Raw genomic sequence first — 22,067 nt, forward strand, 5'->3', positions numbered from 1 at the left:
CAGTGAGCTTGGTTCATGACCTTGTGGGGGGTGTTAATTAATTAATTTATTTTAAAAACATCACAACTGTTTTGCGCGTGTTGGATCTGTTCGAACTCCTTCCTTTGCATATCTTACATCATGATGCAGTATGTCGGAGAGAATGGCGAACAAATATCAGAGAAAAATGTTCAACTTTTTGGGTTTTCTCTGCCACCGTGTCTGTTATTTTCTGATGAACAGGCCGTCATCTCGTTTCCGTCATGGCTCCTTTTACATGTTGAAGGAATCGAGTCTTTGCACGAGTTTTGTTTCTTCATCAATGAATCCTAGACAAATAGCATTGAATCCAAAAACTGTCAGTCGACTGAGGTTTATATTGTTCCACTTGCTTCAAGTCTTGGAAGGCGTCCTTTCACTTTTGTTGTTGTTGCTTTTTCTTTCAAACGTATTATCAAATGTTGTTGTTTTTTTTGGTAATGAACATTCATTTTATTCTAAATTGAACTTCTTGTTGTGATTAAAGCATAAACACAGGTGAAGTCTAGACTGTTACATGTGCTTGTTGTCATGGTTACGTGCCAGCCCCATTTACATTACAGACACACAGTATATGAAATGACACACCCCAGCCAGCCAATCAGAAACGAGCGTTTTGCCTGGACAGTGTAATTTTGTTATCTCGTCCTACCTGATTACGTGTGATTGATATTTTACTGCGCACGCTTTGTTCCTATCCATCTGCATTTCATAGATTTATTCATATCTACATCTCGCCCAAAGGATTCAACGACATGTTTAATGAAAGTTAGAAAATATACACCCCCCCCCCCCCCCCCCCCCCCCCATATTTGAATAAGGAATAAATTGAAGATTTGACTAGGATCAGGGAACTCTATTCTCGCGGCTGGAGTTAACGTGGACACACCGAGCCTTTTTAACACTTCAGGAATAACTCTTAATTTCTTAAACTCCCTTTTCAATTACAGGTGCTGAAAACTGAGCTGTGGCATAATCAAACCCCATGGCGTGCGCGCGCACACACACACACACACACACACACACACACACAAGAATGACCCAGTGTCTCTCCCTTGCTACCCCTGTAACCCCTTAATCTCATTGACAATCAGCAGCAACTCTCTGAACCTTTGTCTCCTCCGTCAGTGCCCCTCTTCCTGCTCTCTCTCCTAATCCCTCGCTTCGAGAGACGGCTAGAGTTTCAGGGAAGGATGAGTGGCAGCACTGTGCTTTTCCTTCCTGCCTCGTGTGTGTGTGCGCGCGCGTGAGTGTGAGTGATAGGTGGGGGTAACGTACTCCAGCCCCAGAGCTGCAGTGGGATTTGAAGCCACAGCCCCCTGCTGCTTCACAGATTTGTCCCTTGTGTGTGTGTGTGTGTGTGTGTGTGTGTGCGCGTGCACGTCTTCCATTGCAACAAAGGCCTCTCTCACACTGCAGGTCTTCTGAGAGGTGCTGGAGGAGGGGAAAGGCCTTCTAATAAGCACGGATGGAGAAGTAGCACTGTGTGTTTGGCAGTCAAAACAGTTCAGGCGAATAGCAGGATGCATTTATTTTCCATTTATTTGTTTGTTTGTTCGCTTGATCTTTGTGTTTAAAAAAATCGTGCTGTAATCGTTGAACTCGAGCATATCTGTTGATGGAAGAACATCCTCAAAATTCCCCCCCAGAGAATAACCTTTGGGAGGCAGTTTTGCTGTAATTAGGATTATTCAAGCTGAAAAATTACTGTTTACTGGGGATGATAATAATATGGGTCGAGGCATATAGTGGGTACCTAGTAAATTTCTGTATTTGGAGATGTGACCATTTTTTATTTCAGTTTTATCACATTTATTTACTGTCGACTCAGCAGCTTTTTGTCCATTTATACATTTGAATTTCAGTTTTTCCACAAAGAAAATAACATTTATTTATTTCTTTATAATGTTGATTTGTTAATAATTCTGGCCATAGGTCAACATGGTAATAAAAACCAATTACCCTGAGTATTTATTTAAATGAAAAAATGATATTTAAAAGAAAAAAATTACGTATTTCAATGAAAAATGACGGCAGTATCTCTCTCTCGTGAAATATGAATGTGAAATTCAAATTCAGTTGAGTCTTTGCACTTGAGGAAACCAGTGTGTTGTGTGATAGTGCAAGATTTTTAATGTCCTTTTTGAAAACGCATTTATTATTATTATTATTATTATTATTATTATTATTATTATTGTGTTTTGTCACCAAGTGTTTTAGTGTACTGGATGTTTTTGATGCTTGAATGTAGCGTAATGAACAAATGGTGCTCTTGTACAGCACTCTTTTTACCAGTACAGAATCATTCACTGTTGTATATGATTTAATATTAGCGTCTCAACAGTTGGGATGGTTACAGGAAGTCGTCTCTCTGGATAAGTTTAGCCCCCTAAAAAAAAGAATAATAAAAGACCAGTTTATTCCTATAGAACAGTGCAGGGATGTTGCTGATAAGTCGTGTCAACCTTCAAAGTACAGTCCATCCATTGTGTTGTGTCCATTTTATTGTTCTAAGGTTTCTTATTTTGGACAAATTTAGGAGAAGGCAATCCCATCATTTTGTTTTTTAATGTCGTCTTTTGAGACGAGGTACACTGTTCATATTGTTCAACAAAAAGCAAGAACCAAGAATTTTCAGACTGCTGAATTTTGGGCGTGCTAGGCCAAAGAACTTAACTTTGCTTAGATGGCTCCGTTTTTTTTTTTTTTTAAATATTAATAACACAATGAGGTTCTTGTGATGCAATAATTTTGGCGTTCAGTGTACACAAACATCAAGAGTTTTTATTTTATTAAATCAGCGAAGGTTGCTCAAATTCTCAACAGAAAGCTGTAAACCAGGCATTTCATGTCAAAATGCCTGACTTTTGGGCGTAAATATTTGTTTATTGTATTTATATATTATTGATTGTAATTTTGGCAGGTGACAAGGCGATTAAAAAATGCAATGAAATATATAAACAGCGTGGTTTTTTTTAATATATAAAAGTTACGATCAAAACTGTATGATTTGAACAGGAGCTGCGCAATATCACGTACAGCCTGCAGTATGCAAATGAGCATGACGACAACGCTCCCTGTGGCTATTTTTGATGATGGTCCCATTGGTTCAATAAAAATAAATAAATAAGTAAAGGCTTGTTTTGGCAAAATTAATGCAAATTGAACACCACTACAGCTCAGATTTAGCGGTGTATATATTATATGGACAGGAGTGTTTTACCGGGAAATACACCACTTTTTATTTTTCATGCGAGCTCCATCCGGGACATAGAGAACCAAAACCATCTCACACATCTCTATATGTCACTCGTGAGGAAATCGATGAATTGTTTTGATAAATTTGGGTACTTTTTGTTTGTGAATGTGTCTGTATAATAAATAGAAAATCACACATTGGCTTGAAGATATGAACTTTTATCTTCTCGTGTTGAAAAACTCATATTTTTAATACGAAATACATCACGGATCTGAATGACACATTTCCCAATATTTCACGCTGATGACCTCACTCCCAGTGTTTTCCTGCTGACTAAATGTGCGTTGTCAAAATGGCGAACCGGTTCAAAATTAAAAATTATTTTGATTAACTTGCGAGTGGGATTTATTTATTTATTTATTTTTGTGGATGTGTCCATACAATATAAAGAACGTTAGACAGTGGCGTGAAAATATGAAGTTTATCTCCTGTTGAAAACTATATTCACTCGTTCATTTTGCTGACTCGTGAATATGTTCACCACTCGAAGATAAACTTCATGCCTTTGCACCACTGTGTAATATATATATATATATATATATATATTTTCTTCTCTCTCATGTATATGAAAATATAAAGTGTATGTATAAATACGTACATACAGTACTGTGCAAAAGTCTTAGGCACTTCCCCCCCATATAAACTTTTATAGATTTCTATTTTATGACTTCTACATTATCGAGTCAGTTCAAAAACATTTTTAGAGTCCAAACATTTGTTTTCTAGCACAAAATTAAATTTTTATAGAAAAAAAAGTTTGTATCCGAGCAGCATATTACATAAGCACTTACTTTTCAGATTAAAAATGAAACCATAATGAAGGCTGCTGGGTTTTGGTGCAAAATGAAGACGCGAGTGTGACGGTCAAAGTGTGCAGAAGAACTGTGGCTGGTTCTGTAAGACGCTCAGTAAAACCTCTCTGCACTCACTGTACCCGAGACTATTTTTTTCTATTTATTTATTTTAAAGCAGATGGTCGTCTCATACCAAATATTGACTTTGTTTCATTTGTTATAGTTTACTGCTGTTTATATTATCTCTTTATTATTATTTTTTTAATGTAGAAACTTTTAATTTCATTATTTTTAAGCCATTTTTGGTCGACAGCATTTCTTTACATGTGCCTAAGACTTTTGCACAGGTGTGTTTTTATATATATATATATATATATATATATATATATATATATATATATATATATATATATATAAATAAAATGATGAGTAGCATGCTATAGATGCACTATGGTGTAACAGGGAAAAAATTAAAAATTCAGGTTTTGATTTTATGTACTGAAATAACTATTAGGCACAATTTTTACAATATCTATATAAATTAGTTGTTTTTACCCATTTTAACCTTGAAATCAGCATTTTAATGATTACCCATAATGCATTGTTTATCGCGCTAAAACAAGCAAAAATGTCATAAGACAGTGGAAATACTACCTTTACTACCTTCACGTGGCGTCTTTCTCGATCGCACGTGCCTAGAAGCGTACCTTCTAGAACATTCCTGGGTGCTCACGGACTGTCACGTAGCCTAGTTCGGTTGTGAAACTCGCTAGGATGGAGTATTTTCGCGAGTTTAGTGGCAAACTTTTGCATCGCAATTTCTCTATTCTCGAAATTTGTAAACTGAAACCCTACAAGAAATGTTTCATAATGTTTGGGATTTAGAAAAATGCTTCTAGCAAGTTTATTTCGCTGTATTTTTCCGTGAAATTTGGCATAAATCATCCTTAAGTGATGAGCGTGACATTGTTATTTTGGTATGGGTCACGGAGTTAGTTGGAAGCGGGAGGAATGAGAGTTTCTCAACTACAGCAGCACTTCTCACCATAGATGGCTGGCGTGTTTCACAGCGTTTGGGATTTACTAAATCGACTAAATCTCTAGATCTACTGAAGCTACGAGGATATAAATCACCAGGATTCTAATTTACTGGGTGAGAAGTATTATATATTTTTTTGAAAGGTTTATTCGCGCTACAAGTCCATGAAAGTTGGAATTGTTCGTGAAGGGGCTAGTTAGATTTTGGTAGCGTGACGCGCACAACAAGCAAAAGAAAACACAAATTTTCTTCCGAATTTCCTTGCTTTATCAAAATTTATTTTTTGATACATTAAAAGACTGTGTTTTATAATATTTAAGCAATTTTTTTATTACAGAGAATATTTGATCAAAACTTTCAAAACCGCATTCAAAGTGATTTTTCATGGGTGTAAATGTTATGCGTGACGTCCATAATTACGTTAAATTTTAAGAACTAAAATTCTGTTAAAAATTCTAGATTTGTGCTATCATTCTGGGGTTTTGCTGAATAATACTTTAGGGAGTTCTCTTCCAATGCTGAAAATTCAATAAGTTTTGATGAAATTCTAGAAAAGTTAGTTACATTTTAACGCGCCTGATAGCGATTGTGCTCACACAGCGTGCTACTCATATATATAAATAAATAAAAAACACATTTGCTCATAACTGTAATGTGGTATTATGTGTATGGTGTAGCTCAACTATGAAGAGGGCTTTTTTTTTTTTTAAATGTCAAAGACAGCAGAACACGCACTTGGCAATCTTTGTCTTCTTTTTAGGTTGTCCCCCCCCCCCCCCCCCCCCCCAAATAAATAAATAAATAAATAAATCCAATCCATGACATGTGATCATTGAAGTTTTTTTTTTAATATAAATATGAAGCAAGTCTTTGAATTTATGCCAACATTTTGTTTGAGTTTTGCTAGTTTTTCATCTCCGCTTTAATCTGCTTGATTTTTTTTGTTTTTCAAACCCATTTTAACAGGTAAAGAAACAACAGTAACTCAGTAGAACTTGAACATATAGAGACTAACCTGAGCTTCATTATAACCCACTCATCTGTTTGTGAAAACGACATCTTTTTTTTTTTTTTTAGTAACAGCCGATGAAGGCGATATGTGAACGTCCATTTGTGTAGCATAGCAGCCTGGCGTAGTGCGGCTTCTCAGGTGATGTAGGATGTCCGAAATATCACTAGGATTGTAGGGAGATAAGTTTGTTAACTTTGTGAAGCAAAACCATAAACCAGTAATTTGCTGTTGGAGTGGCCATGTTTTGGACGTGCTCTGAGAGAGGACTTTTTAAAATCAACTTTGGCCAATATTTTTAGGTACTTTTGACTTTCTTTTTTTTGTTCTCCAAACACCATATTATTAGTTTTTTTTTTTTTTTAAATCATTTGTATTTTTTTGGCTATTTTTTATCTTCAGTAACAAGTCTTTTTTTTTTTTTCTCTTTGTTGCTACACAAGAGAACAAAGTGACCTGGACAGATTTTTATATAGTAACTCGAAGTTCCTCTTTCACCTTTTTAGAGAAGGAGCAAAGGCCGTGGTAGTAGGGCTCAAAGCTTAAGCGATTCTTCCTCTCACTCTTTGGATAAACACCATGACCAGGAGAAGAAGGTAAGGCAGCCTCCATGCTTTCCCTTCCATCAGCCATGCGTCACTGATATGCCCTTTCCGCGCAAATTCAGCCTATGAGCTCAAGCCTGCTGCTTAAAGTCTAGCAATTAACTCCGAACACGCATTGCCCTGATGAAATCCACGTCAATGAAATGTACTTCAGTCACTTTGTGCCGAGAATGTTGCCCTTGGGTTTTCATCTGGCTCCACGTTTAAAGAACACAATTCGAGTGATTAGCAATTTGGCAGTGCGAGCGATGGTCATTACGGGGAATTGTGTGTTCACAGAAAAGAATCAGTCATGCCTGTTAGTTCTGGGGAATTCGTGTCATCAGTGTTTACAGGTAATTATTTATTAGTTCCAGCAGAAATCGGCGAAAACAACCGTACAATGTAGAAAGCACACCCTCCAATTTATTGCCATGTGATGAAATTAAATGTTTTATGTAACATTTTATCATGTACTAACACTGTTTTCTGTGTAGGCATGTGCTGGCGATATCGCCTGATGTTTATTCAGCACGTTCAGACTTTTTTATGATGATTATTAACGTCAAAATATCATCAATCCTCCTGAACTTTATTCAGATTGCTTAAGTTGCATGTGCTCCCGAGATAACTCCCCCCCCCCCCCGGACTGGCATTCCTTTAACTGTTTAAAAAAAAAAAAAAGAATCACCAATCCCCTCTCTCTCATTCATATATATATATATATATATATATATATATATATATATATATATATATATATATATGAATATATATATATATATATGTATATGTGTGTGTTATTTACCAGCTGGGAGGTCCGTATCGTGAAAGTACTGACCGAGGCCCTCTAGGCCAAGGTATTTCACCATACGGCCTGAGCTTAAGCTGGTAAATAATATATATTTTTTTCTTTACCAAATTCTAACAGAAAACGAGAGCGCTCGAAAGGGAAAACCGAGCCGAGCCGCCATTTTGAATCCTCATTCACGGCTGTAATGCAAATTGCTTCCTCCTCGGTATACAAGCGCACTTCCATGGCAGGAAAAAAAAACCAACTACATTTTGCCGCCTATGTAGTCCCCTATTTATACAAAATTGAGTCATTCAGGATTCAGCTGTGTTTTTGCTCGACGTTAGCAACAGTTAGAGGTTTTTATCTTTCTCCTGAAATGTTTTCTTTTATTTCTTCTTCCTCAGGGTAGTAAAACTCGCTTTCGTTGTGAACACTGTCGTTATCGCTATCTATGATGTAAAGTTAATGCTATTCTCCTGAGAAATGCTGGCAAAAATTTATAAGATTTTTGATACTTATAAATAAATCTTATTAAAAAAAAAGATGTTGACAAAAAATGCTACGTTTGTTTGTTGTTGTGAACGAGCGAGTCGCCAGAGGTCCGTAACTGAGGTCTGTACTGTAGGATACGGACCCGCTCGCCAGCCAATCAGAGCGCAGGATTTGGACCGCGAAAAAAAAAATTATTTTATGAACAAAATCCAGTTATTCAGTAAAGTTCATAATAATATTTTGGTTTGCATTTGAGTCATAAATCTTTTTATTCCTGAACTTTCCACTCACAGAACACATTTCCATTAAAAGTATGATTTGTGATGAGGTTCACGTTAATGTCCATTACAAAACTACTTGCTGCTGTTTTCTTTTCTTTCCCCCCCAATCACTGATGTTTCAAGTGGTCAGTCAAGGAGTCTAATAACTGCAAGAGCCACCAGACAGACTCTCGGAGCCCTGGCTGGGCTTCATTTCCTCTCGGTTTTCCCCAAACCCCATTTTAAGAGCAGGGTTCGAAAGTACTTTTTATTTTGGACAAATCATCGAAGAGTGTCGTCCTCTGAGAAAGCAATCCCGTAATTCCCTTCACTGAACCGTGAACGGCAAGCTCGCAGCGATTTATTAAAAATGTAATGTTGAAAGTATGAAATTTCAATCAGCACATGCCTATAGACAGATGAACCCATTCACACACACCGCAGTAAACAGGTTTGATTTAGATTTAAATGTGTTCCAAACAGTTTTAGGAAACTAACACATCTGTCTCTTATACTCATAGTATGAAATGTGTGGAAGAGCATATCATGTTTATCCAAACGTCACTCAGGTCCTTCACATGCACATCCTCTGAACCATTTTGACTCCATTTTTTGGTTCTCGACTCCATTTCCTTCGCTCCATTGCCTGAGGTAGTGTAGTCAATACCAACCTGTACACTTTCATTCCGCTTTTATTCGATCATCCCATTTATACATTCATTTATTTTTACTTTTCCTTTATTTTGAATATTTATAGATTGTGGCCTTGATTCCCGCCTCAACAGAAGATGATCCATGTTCCAACCCTTGTGGATTTTTTTTTTTTTTTATGTATTGGTCTTTTTGATGATTTGGCTCATCAAAGAAACAAATATGTCATGATTTTAACATTTGGAATGTTTGTTGTTTCCTTGCAAACATCAAATTGTGACTGAAGTGTCATTATGTCATCCGTTTACGCCGAACACCAAGACCGTACATTTTAGAGAACAGTCAGTTTAAATGGAGTTGAAATCGAGTCCTATTCAGTGGATGCTGGACATTTCGTGTTCTTTCCAGTATGGCGGAGCTTGTTGATCTCTTTTGGTCTCATTTTATTTTATTGTATTTTATTTTATTTATTCATTTTTGACCGCGTTTATTCTCGTTTGACCCTTTTTCTTCACGGAGGCTTGCGGGAGCAGCATTTTTTTCAACTTCCTCTTCATGGAGAGTTCTGGTCTCTGCCCCTGCTATTGTTGCCGTGCCTGATTTGCATTAGTAAAGGGGACCCTCCACCCCCCACCCTCCTTCTGGAAGGTCAAAGGTCACGGGGCTCAGATGTATACCTAGCTAATTCCAAACCCCAGGGCAAAACAACAATAGCAGCTAAAAGCTTCTCAATTTGCAGGCAGTTCAGATGTGCTAGGAGAGTGGCGTCTGGGAATAAACCCCCGCATCCCCATCCACCCCCCCAACGGGCACTCGCACGCTCCAAAATACGTATTTACAATTCTGATCATTCTAGCCTGTTTAGTTTTGGTGTCGTTTTCTGGATAATTTGAGGAGCCCTTAAATCTGTTCCTTGCGGCTGGATAGAGAGAGAGAGAGAGAGAGAGAGAGAGAGTGGTGTGTGTGTGTGTGTGTGTGTGTGTGTTGAGATCTAAAGGTTTTTTTTTTTTTTTTTTGAGTTTCTACTGCTACAGGTGTTGATTTTAAATATATTGGCATGTACTAAGCATTTCCTTATCATAATATATATCAATCATTTGATATTCATCTGGAAAAAAATCGTAGGCCATGCGTAGGTTATATCGCCAAAAATTGTGTTTACAGTATTAGCCAGTAATGCTATATTAAGCTGTTTCAGTTTGAATCAGTAGCCTACTTCAACAGGAATTAAGTTGATTTGATTTAGTGAGTTAGAAAGAAACGGCCGTCATATCTCGTGTAACGACGCAACCTCCAACCCGGTCTTTCCGCTCTGTAAACAGCAAGCCAGGCTGTTGAGCGAGCTTTTCAGACTTTTACTAACAATCATGGGAACAAGTGCGTTTTTTGTAAATAGCTACCCACATGCATGTCAACCTATACGGAATGTCCGTATTTTACACGGATTTGATTCAATAAACGTAGTATACGGGCGTACAAATAAAGTTGTACGGATTCCTTAAAAAAAACTTCAATATTTATTTAGAGCTATAATCAATTCCCACGATAAGAGCGCATAACGTTTACAAACGTACTGTACACCACAGACAGCCAGTAAAGAGTCTTATGAAATCGCGCGTTATCTTGTGGTAGCGAGACTTCATTCCACCTTTGATCATGCGCACACTGCATTGCGAGAATCCCGCCAACCGGGAAGTAACATTTTGTTTGAAACGCGTATTTCCACCTGAGCGACTTTCACTAGCGACTGAAAAGATTCTGAATGGGCACTCCGGCAAGATCAACACAGACACTTGCTGTGACTTGCAGCCTAGTGAAGTATTGGTGCAGCGTGCTAAAAAAGCTGTCATGGAGTACAATTACATTAGAGTGACACTTTGTGTTTTTGTCGAACATTGGAGCTTTGTATTCATTCTGAAGGTTTATTGTTATTAATATTGAATAAAAAGTAACTTCGATATATCATTGTTAATTATCATTCAAATTTTAGGTAAATTTATTTTAATTTGCATCTTATACGGATTTTATAAGGGAAATATGGATTTTGGAGGTTGGTTATACAGGTTTGATTGACCAAAGGTTGACATGTATGTACCCAAGTTAAAAAAAAAGTTCAAAGACTTTCCACTACAGACACGCCTTTTTTTTTTTATTTTTTTCCTTCTCCCTTGAGGATATAACTGGAAGTTATTCGAGTCGAGCCATTTGCGCCCAACGTTTATTTGGGAGGAAAGTCGCTTGAGTGAGAACCGTCTAAATATCGAGCAAACATTTTAGCTGCTTGCTAGCTGCCTGCTATTTATGTAATGTTTTGTTTCCATTGTACAGCATTTTTTTTTTTTCTTGCATTTTTGGAAGTCTAAAATATGCTGCTTTTTTTTCCTCCTCTGATGCACAAGTTAAGAAGACGGCTGATGGAAAAATTTGTTTAAAAAATGTAGTGTGTTTAGGATTTTGCACAGGATTGTTTGTTCTCTTTCTGCTTCAAGTGTTCTTTGTTTGCTCAGGATTACATGTTCATTAATCCCTGTGCTTTTTGTCTGCTTCATTAGTAAAATCTACCAGAAGACACTTCCACAAATGGAAATGGCTTCCAGTAGTGAATCACGCAGTTATGAATGTCGAAAGATTTCCATTAGCTACATAAGGCTTGTAATTTCAGTACTAGAGTTTGACTAAATGTTTCTTTGCTGTTTCAGAAGGTTTTGGGGAGGGAGGGGGGGGTTACTGGGGGTTATAAGGCACCTTTACCCCTAATTATGCCCCTTAAAGGGGAACTGAAGTCATTTTTAAACTTGCTTTATTTCTTAGTTAACATGTTATTCAATTACATTTTCAGTTTTATTAACCTTATATCGTGACTCGTATTGGCTTATATTATGTTATGCTATATTACACTTATCGGCCTTTTTGGTTTTTAGCCATGTTGAATGTAGTTTGTATGGTCCATGGCAGGCGGCACTGATCCGCGCGATCTTCACGAGACTTGTGCAAGACTTCAAACGTGAAGTGACGGCGCTGCCATTTTGAAAACTGTTTACACAGCGGCCAGATCACCGTATCATTCCAATTTAGATTAATTTTGAGATTTGCCAGCTTCATCAGTGAGGGGGATTATTTATTTATTTATTTATTTTGGGCGGCACGGTGGTGTAGTGGTTAGCGCTGTCGCCTCACAGCAAGAAGGTCCGGGTTCGAGCCCCGTGGCCGGCGAGGGCCTTTCTGTGTGGAGTTTGCATGTTCTCCCCGTGTCCGCGTGGGTTTCCTCCGGGTGCTCCGGTTTCCCCCACAGTCCAAAGACATGCAGGTTAGGTTAACTGGTGACTCTAAATTGACCGTAGGTGTGAATGTGAGTGTGAATGGTTGTCTGTGTCTATGTGCAGCCCTGTGATGACCTGGCGACTTGTCCAGGGTGTACCCCGCCTTTCGCCCGTAGTCAGCTGGGATAGGCTCCAGCTTGCCTGCGACCCTGTAGAACAGGATAAAGCGGCTACAGATAATGAGATGAGATGAGATTTATTTATTTTATTTCGAACATGTCTAAAAAATGTATGTAACTATTTGTACATACAAAAGAAAGAAAACAAGAAATTAAAAAATAAATAAATAAAATAACATAAAGAGCTAAGACATTACAAAACACCGCACATTGTTCGAAAAAGGAGTGGGAAGAAGTACAATACTTTTATTATTCCATACGACTTCGAACCAACGTGGAGTAGAGAAGAGTTGGAAAGACGACAGGATAAGGACGAGTCCGTCGCGCTGGTATTTACGCCATTACTGTCGCACAAAACGTGTCGGATCAGTCGGCTGGTGGGTTTTCAAAATAATAAATACACGCATGTAGTTTTGTGGTAAATACATATTCTACTGAGCGCATTTCTCACACAATCCTCACTAAGGTTTCGGACAGTGCTACAAAATGGCGTCCACACTATATAGTGCCCTATATAGTGAGTAGGGAGCGATTTCGGACACGGGAAATTTCCGTCTTGATTACGTCAGCGTTCGAAGGAGGGTGCGTGCGTCTTTTGACAGCGTTGGCAGATGTCGGTCACTTGGATTTCCGCTGTACGTTTTACTTCCGTCCTACGATGTCTCGCACAGGTCTCAGAGAATCCCGTTTACGGCCACTGCTTTGACATATGGACTGATATATTACATAGCATGTTTCAAACACTCATAACTTGCTATAGCTGTCAGAAATGCATTCCTATATTTTATAAAATGAGAACTAGAATTTTGATAAATTTGCCTTCAGTTCCCCTTTAATCGCCATCTTTTAGTGATGGGATCATCTTGTTGTTCTTCATGGGAGTCTATGGCAGCCTGTAGAATGCTTCATCAACTTTTTATGAAATTTGGCACAGCCAAAGAGGACAGTCTCAGCTACCTTAACAGCAGTTTTTGTCTGCCACTCAAGCCATCTAGTCCCACCAATTGGGCAAATTTGGACGTACGTTTACATAACTCCTCAAAGAATGTCTTGGGAACACGATTCCTCTGATTGCTTGGGTCGAGCTGTGTTCCATGCTGTTAATTTGTACATAACGTGAACAGTGAATTCAGAAATAACTCTAATGCTCATGTTCATAAGGCCACTGGTTATACGATTTGTATGTTTTGACTATATAGTGTGCAGTTATAGAAGGGAAATTATTTATAATCAGACAATCCAGTGTTCTCCAGATGAAATCCCTTTTGAGTCTGGTTCCTCTCAAGGTTTGTCCCTCATATCATCTCAGGGAGTTGTCTTTGCCACTGTTGCCTCTGTTTTGCTCGTTAGGGATAAATTGATACAGTACATTTAAAATGTATATCCAGGATTTATATACAACCCCAGTTTTAAAAACGTTGGGACGCTGTGTAAACTGTAAATAAGAACAATGTGATAATTTGCAAATAATGGAAACCCTGTATTTCACTGAAAATAGTACAAAGACAACATGTTAAATGTTGAAACTGAGATTTTTATTTTTTATTTTTGGAAAAATATATGCTCATTTTGAATTTGATGTCGCCAACATGTTTAAAAAATGTTGGGACAGAGGCATGTTTACCACTGTGTTGCATCACCTCTACTTTTAACAACACACTGTAAATGTCTGGGAACTGAGGAGACCAGTTGCTGTAGTTTTGAAAGAGAAATGTTGTCCCATTCTTGCCTGATAGATAATTTCAGTTGCTCAACAGTTCAGGGTCTCCTTTATCATGTTTCTCGCTTCATAATGCGCCAAATGTTTTAAAAGGGAGACAGGATTGGACTGCAGGCAGGCCAGTTTAGCATCTAGACTCTCGTGCTATGGTGCCATGCAGGTGTAATATGTGCAGAAAGCAATTTGGCATTGTCTTGCTGAAAGAAACGAGACCTTCCCTGAAAAAGATTTTGTCTATTTGTTTTATATCGTGTCCCAACTTTTTTGGAATTGGGGTTGTATTTCTGTAAAGCTGCTTTGCGATGATGTTTATTGTTAACACTATATTTGATTCATTTTCACCTTATTGGATTTTATGCCCTTTGTTCAGTCATCACCAAATTGGATTCGGAGCATTGTAAGACTATCCCGGAAAAACATTGTTCCTTTGATTTTTGATCTGTAGGATGGCTCCACCAACCAGGAAGTGAAACAACGGTGTGACACATTCAGACCAAACTTTGTAGATAACTGAAAGGCCTTAAAGTGCATATTCTGGACCAATTTCGTGCTTTTTTTTTTTTTTTTTTATGAAAGTATGTCCCTTTACACACTCATCCAGAAGGGTAATTTTGCACAAGGCCATCTGTCTACAGCAGAAAAAAATAAAATAACAAAACGCGTCTGGAAAAATCCCAAGGGAGTCTGGAGCCAGATTCGTGACGTCACTTGCGGAAGCGCCAGCAGGCTGCGAGAGCTTTGCACGGTTTCAGTGCACAGCCTGTGTAGACCAAGCGCTCCCATTTCTCCCTCATTGTCCGGTCTTTTGGGAAACGATGAGTACTAATCCCATCAAGATTGGTGTTGCTACACCCTCCTACGATACATCTGTTAACCATTTTAATAATTACGCGATAACGTTGAAGAAATTTGCAGAAAACCACCAGGTCGTTTTCTCATAAACCAGTGCTGACGTAGGATTCAGAGGGAGGCGTCCCGCACGCGAAGTCACGAAAATCAATGTTTGCCGGGAAATCCAAATGCCGAGTTTTTTCAGAGGCGGACCAATTCGCCTCAAATGGCTTGATTTCAACTGAATTTTTCTGGTATTGCGCAAGGTAAAAAAAATTTGCAGAGAATGCAGAACGTTACAGATATTTGACCAAAGTTTAATATAAAATAGGAGAATTACATTGATCTCGCTCCTGAATTTACCCGTGATGCGCACTTTAAAACCTGAAAATTAGATGATGCAAAATAAAATAAGCTTGCATTGAATGGGGGGGAATCAAAAGCTTATCAGTTAAATTGTGTGAACTTTATAAATGTAATGTTCGAAATATTCTAATATACTCGAAAGTGAGAGATTTTTGTAAATATACTACTCCTATGCTATCAAATATATGTTAGACCAACCAGAATTAAGTACTTGCTAGAACATGTAGCATAAATTGTTTTGTCCCAGGTTGATTTGAAGAATATTTTTTTCTTTGTGCCAAGAATTATAGGGTTCATATTTATATGAAGGCAGTCTAGTTAATGCAGTTTTCATACTCTTTTTATATTTAAAAAAAATTCCAGGGTGCATTTGAAACATGAATTTTTAAGCGCATAAAATGACATTTTGAAATTCCATCTCGCAGAAATTGTAATTAATAATGACAGCAAATCGTTACCATCCAGGAGAGCGGCATAAGCTGTTAGCATGCTATCACTTCGTGAATAATTCACAGAACTGTTGGACAAAAGAGGGGGGAAAAAAGAAAGGAAGGATGGCCAGGGATATTCAGCGAAATGTGTAAATAATGGTTTCAGTGCCTTTCAGGATAACTGCATATTTTCACAGCTCTTGGTTTAAGATCAGAAAGCGAGGAGGTTGAAGGTGTTTGCTTGGAGCAGGAGGTGTAAATTTGTTCTCGCTCCTCCTCCCAGGGCGAAAATGGAGGTATACTGCGCGCGCCACCGAACCGGGGTGTAAATTGAGCTGCCGCAGTCAGTGTTTAGGCTGCGATAGGGTGAAGCCTAGCACATCCTGAAGGAATAAAATAATTTATCTTGTTCATCATTAAATCTCTCCATCTGCTGTTGTGGAACAGGTTCGTCTTCAGGCCAAGTGCATGCAGAGTACTGAATCGCTCAGACTAAAGCACATCTGTCTCAGCGTTCTCACTTCCTTATGCTTCTTTCAAGTGTCTTTTAAAGATTCTACACATTCAATCTTTTTTTTTTTTCTTTCCTTGGCACTCTCCTAGCCACCCTTGAATTTGTAATTGATTTAAAGGTCCTTGTTCCTTGTGTTCTTCCTTCATTCCTGCAGAAACATAAAGAGCGAGACCGCCACAAACCCAAACACAAAAAGTCTCTGGAGCTCTCGCCTTCCCTCGTTCCAGCCTTGATGGTTACGTCAGAGAAGGTGAGACAACACATCAAGTTTTTCCTTCCTGTTTTTTCTCGCGGTGTATTTAAGAGCGAAGGCGTCTTCGTGACTCCTCAGAGACGGACCTGCTCGGCTCACTTGTCAACGTCCTTGGATTAAAGCGACGGCTGAATAAAGTTCAGTTTATATCTAGAATATTATGGAATCAATTTTGTGCCAAAATGTTCATACAATACTTTTGAAATATCAAACAAAAACGATAAATCAAAATACAAAAGAACAAAAAAAAGTCAATTTTTTTTAGACTGGCAAACAAATTATTCGTGTAATCATGCAAAATATCAGTCTATTACTCTTCAGAACCCTTTTATTTTTGTTCCGCGTCTTTCTCAGTTTTGTTTGACGTAATTTATTTTGGTTGCGATTCCAGCTTTCTCGTTTGCGCTCCCTGACTTTTTGCTTGCAGTTTTGGCACAAACTTCACGTGTGGGCGGGCTGTCCAGGAATGCATTCCCATTGGCTAACTTGTGTTTGACTGACAGCTACGCTCAGCCATTCCCTACTCGGATTCTGGCGGACTGTTTGACGAGTGACCGATCCATTGACGGTAAACAAGGATCGAGTGGACTTCAGTGGCGACTATGATATTGAATTAATTCAACAAAGTGTAAATTAAATATCATAGTCGCCACTGAAGTCCACTCGATCCTTGTTTACCGTCAATGGATCGGTCACTCGGTAAACAGTCCGCCAGAATCCGAGTAGGAAATGGCTGAGCGTAGCTGTCAGTCAAACACAAGTTAGCCAATGGGAATGCATTCCTGGACAGCCCGCCCACACGTCAAGTTTGTGCCAAAACTGCAAGCAAAAAGTCAGGGAGCGCAAACGAGAAAGCTGGAATCGCAACCAAAATAAATTACGCCAAACAAAACTGAGAAAGACACGGAACAAAAATAAAAGGGTTCTGAAGAGTAATAGACTGATATTTTGCACGATTACACCAATAATTTGTTTGCCAGTCTAAAAAAATTGACTTTTTATATTTTGATTTGTCATTTTTGTTTGATATTTCAAAAGTATTGTATGAACATTTTGGCACAAAATTGATTCCATAGAATATATACAGTACTGTGCAGAAGTCTTAAGCACCCTATTTCCCCCCCCCCCCCCCCCCCCATACAAACTTCATAGACTTTCTATTTTATGACTTTTACATTATCAAGTCGGTACAAAAACATTTCAGGGTCCCAAACGTTTGTTTTCCAGCACAAAATTAAATGTTACTGGAAAAAAAAAATTGTATCTGAGCAGCATATTACATGAGAGAGCACGTTTTAGATTAAAAAAGAAAACATAATGAAGGCTGCTGGGTTTTGGTGCAAAATGAAGAAGCGAGTGTGACAGTCAAAGTGTCCAGAAGAACTGTGGCTGGTTCTGTAAGACGCTCAGTAAAACCTACAGCTCATTTCCTTATCAAACTGCACTCATTGGACCCGAGACCACTAATTTAATTTGATTTTTTAAAATTAATTAATAAAGGAAAGGGTCGTCTCACACCAGATATTAACTTGGTTTCATTGATTACAGCTTACTGCTGGTTATAGTTTTTTTTTTTTTTTAAATAAAACCATTTTTGGTCTACAGCATTTCTTTCCATGTACCTAAGACTTTTGCGCAGTACTGTATATAATAAGAATATTAACTTAATTAAGGAATTTTACGCAAAGATCAAATCTTGATTTTAATTTATACTCATTTGGCAGCGGTTTTTATCCATAGCGACTTGATCAGTCTTTGCATTCTGATTTTCCTTCCGATGTTGCCGTCGCAAACCAGAATCGCATCTCAGGAAAGAATTCTTTGGTCGTGGCTCCTTTTAAAAATATTTCATTATTGCCTCATTATCGCCCGGTTTTCTGTGCTCGCCCAGATTACGCTGATTGATGTTAGCAAAACGTACTAATTTTGTTGAATCTTAGGTTTGTTGTTTATCGTGGAGCATCTTCACATTATTGTACAGTCTTTTATAGACAGCCAAGATTTTACATGGTTCAGCTTATACAGTATACCGAGTCGGAGAAAGTCTCAAACCAGTTTGAGCTGAGCTGATTCCATGCACACAGGGTTTGGGACAGAGATTCTGACTCTCTGGCAGTCCTAGGATTTGAAATCGAAACTTGAACCACAGAAAACTTTTGAGGTGCGTCTGAATTAAAAAGGGTGGAGCATACCAGTCACGCATCACAGTATGCATTTTTGTGGGCAAATTGGTATCAAAACCAAGAGTGCGACATTAAGCAAATAAAAAAGCATAACATTTGGAGAAATTAATTTGCAGAAAAATTTAAGTCGGCGCTAAAATTGTGACGTCCAATCAGCTCTTTGTTATTCGGCACAATAGTGTCAAGAGTACTCTCAGAAAAGCACGATGGACCCAGATGTAATTATCTCGTGATGGTCGGTATTGCAGGATCATGCAGTTATAGAGCTTAGGTTGAGTTTTCATTCACACCTGCTGGCTACTGAATGTGGAAACTGGTTGTAATTACACAGTAAGCTAGCTTAATCCTGAACTTTGCTAGATGCTTAAAGGAAATATGCAGAATCTTTATTTTTAAATAAATTTCTGAGTGGATACTATCTCCATCCTTGACTCCTGTATGCTGCATAAATGGGAATTTAAAAAAAAATATACAGTGGGCTGCAAAAGTAGGTATACAGTAAGGATTATTCCAGTATTACCAGTATTATAATAGTGGTGCTAGGTTTCATTTCATACTAGAATTCATTAAAAGATAGGGTTTTCGCACGCAAGCCATCATACTGTACGGGAGGCTTGCCAGGAAATTGATGCTGATAAAGACCTTTTGTGCCAGAGTGCGCATGGGTGCCCACACTCGACTAGTGGAGCGCGTGAATGCCGGGGGCAAACAGTTTGAGCATTTGAGGGATTAATATGTTTATTATCGATATGTTTGTAGAATCAATAAAATAGCGCTTTTTGCGAATGTTTTGTTTTTCATTACTGTATACCTACTTTTGCAGCCCCCTGTATTTTCGAGTGTTAAAATCGACCGCAAAGTTGGCATCGGAGCTGCCCCCGCTGAGCCAGCCAGCCCTGAGTGCGTGACGTCACAGCGGGAATCGGTTTTAAGGCCAAGGCCTTTTACAGCTATAGACCCAAGTCATATCAATAAAAATTTATAGTGAAAGTAAGGCGACTCGTTTTAGATTTTTCGGATCATGGATCCGCCGACGGCAGGTAAATACTACCGCTAGAAAAATAAAGTGTGTGCGTATTTTTATTTTAACCGCCGAAACGTACAAAAAGAAATGTAAAAAAAAAATAGTCACACATTTTTCTTGTAACAGCACTGTATCCCTGGTAGGGATGTTAACCGATGACCGTTTGACCAGTGGTTGACCGAATCAACGTCAACCGGTTAAATTTTTTTTGGTTGTCGGTGAAAAAAAAAAATCAGTCGTTTTGAAGCTGCCGATTTTGGAGCGGAGAACCTGCAATTCTGTGTTGTAAACGCTTGGGGCATGCCATGTGGTGTAAGGACGACAGCTGACAAATCAGAAACACCCATTCAGTCATGTCCCGCCCTCCCGCCCCAGTTAAAGACAGCTGACAAATCAGAAACACCCATTCAGTCATGTCCCGCCCTCCCGCCCCAGTTAAAGACAGCTGACAAATCAGAAACACCCATTCAGTCATGTCCCACCCCAGTTGAACACAGCTGCCACTCGGCTAAAGAAAAAAGTGTAGACACAGGCTTTTTAGCTTACAAATTACTATTGTTTTTTTTTTTTAATTATTATTAGAAGGCACATGGAGTTTAGTCGTGCCTTGGCCAGTGCATTCTGAAAGGTTTTCGGTCTGTAGCCAACAACGCATGTTATTGCAGATCAGATCTCTCCACACAAACTAAAGGCGCAGATGCCGACTTTTTCACGGCTTTTTCATGGACTGTAACGGCATTTGCTTATGGAGTAATTTTAATACAGAATTTACTCTGATGAAATTATTCAGACACTCCAAACCCCCCCCCCCCCAAAAAAAAAAATCGAATCTGCACGAGCCGTGAAAAAGGCGCGCCGTTTGCATCCCTGTAATAAACTCATAGGTTAACCGATTTTAACCGGCTAATGAGGCTCGGTGGTCGGTTAAGATTTTTTTTAGTTTTCGCCATCCCTAATCCCTGGTACTAGGTCATATTTCTTTAAGGAAAAAGTATTAGAATTGCAAATACAAACGACAATGTGTGTGTATATATCCACTTCAGCTGAGTCCGAAAACGAAACTATTTACGACATTGAGGATTCACTTGAATGTTTTTATGGTATTTACGACCGCTTTACGACAGCGTCAACCTCGTGCTAACCATGGCTGACGCTGACAGCATGGATTCCGAAATATCGCCTCAACTGTACATAAGCATAAAGTGTGGTAAAGAAAAGTCTTTTCACTGTCTCACTAACCAAAACGTGGGCGATTTCGTCTCTCAAGCATTGAAAGTAAAGAGTGAAAAGATCAAACCAATCTTTGGTTCTCAGAAAGAAGGTGGTGATGTAACGAGCGCGATGCCAAATACGCCTGCCATAACGTTAGTTCGCGATTTTGGCTGCAAGTATCTGACTGTGGAATTAGAAGAGGGATGGTGCTGCAGAGAGTCCTATCGAATCAAGTAGCACGAACATATCAGCCTTCGATGTGCTCATGAGAGCTCAACGGTCATATGACCACATATACCTTCAGAGAAGTAAGTACTGGAATGCTAGTCCGTGAACACACACATACATATATATATATATATATATATATATATATATATATATATATATATTAGTGCTGTCAAGCGATTAAAATATTTAATCGCGATTAATGTCGCGACTGTCATAGTTAACTCGCGATTAATCGCAATTTAATCGCACATTTTTGTCACATGAAAAACCATGTAATTCTCTTATCAGCATAAAAATGTGAATGGGCTTGCTCACCGTTCGAACTACGGGGGTACTCGGGGGATCCGAGATCCCCTGAAACAGACCTGAGATCCCTTGAAAACATGATTTGGGAAATGTTGGGGGGTCTCTAAAATATTGGCAAAATGATGTTTATTGACATAGCAATCGTGTGTAACGGGAAGCATTTGCATATCCGAAGTGAGCGCGAGATCGGAGATCCGCGCTCTGAGACAAGCGCAAGCACCCCCTCCCCCCCCCAAGGGGAAAAAAAAAGGGACCCCCTGAAAATATCGGCATAGTTCGAACACTGGTTGTACCAATTTTTTTTTTTTTATTGCAGAGCATAACACGTCTTGTCACAGCCACTGCAAAGTGGGGCTGGAGCCACCGATGGGAAAACGATCAGAGCACCGTGGCTCTTCGGGGGAGGGCAGAGGACTGTGGCTGTGCGGGGCGTGGCATCATGTCACAGAGCGTTAATCTCGCGATAAAAAAATGATCGCTGTTAAAATTGAGTCAAGTTAACGCGTTAATAACGCGACATTTTTGACAGCACTAATATATATATATATATATATATATATATGTGTATGTGTATGTGTGTGTGTGTGTGTATGTAAATCTTAATCCGACATTGAAATTTTGCCACGCAAAAAAAAAAATTGGACAAGGACACTTT

General features: G+C 38.7%; 1 protein-coding gene across 7 annotated transcripts in view; it reads left to right on the forward strand.

Moving 5' to 3' along the window:
- The window catches only part of mllt10 (MLLT10 histone lysine methyltransferase DOT1L cofactor), a 172,497-nt gene that overhangs the window by 69,153 nt on the left and 81,277 nt on the right, over window positions 1–22,067 (forward strand). For 5 of the 7 annotated variants that reach the window (XM_060900009.1, XM_060900010.1, XM_060900015.1 and 2 more), the window contains exons 7-8: window positions 6,626–6,715; window positions 16,358–16,453. The exons of 1 other annotated variant lie outside the window; for it this stretch is intronic. In XM_060900009.1, the coding sequence (XP_060755992.1) occupies window positions 6,626–6,715; window positions 16,358–16,453 (186 nt within the window). The remainder of the gene's footprint in view (window positions 1–6,625; window positions 6,716–16,357; window positions 16,454–22,067) is intronic. One more of the 7 variants, XM_060900011.1, reaches the window with a different exon arrangement.

This window comes from Neoarius graeffei, chromosome 19 (assembly GCF_027579695.1).
Source record: "Neoarius graeffei isolate fNeoGra1 chromosome 19, fNeoGra1.pri, whole genome shotgun sequence".
Lineage (NCBI taxonomy): Eukaryota > Metazoa > Chordata > Actinopteri > Siluriformes > Ariidae > Neoarius > Neoarius graeffei.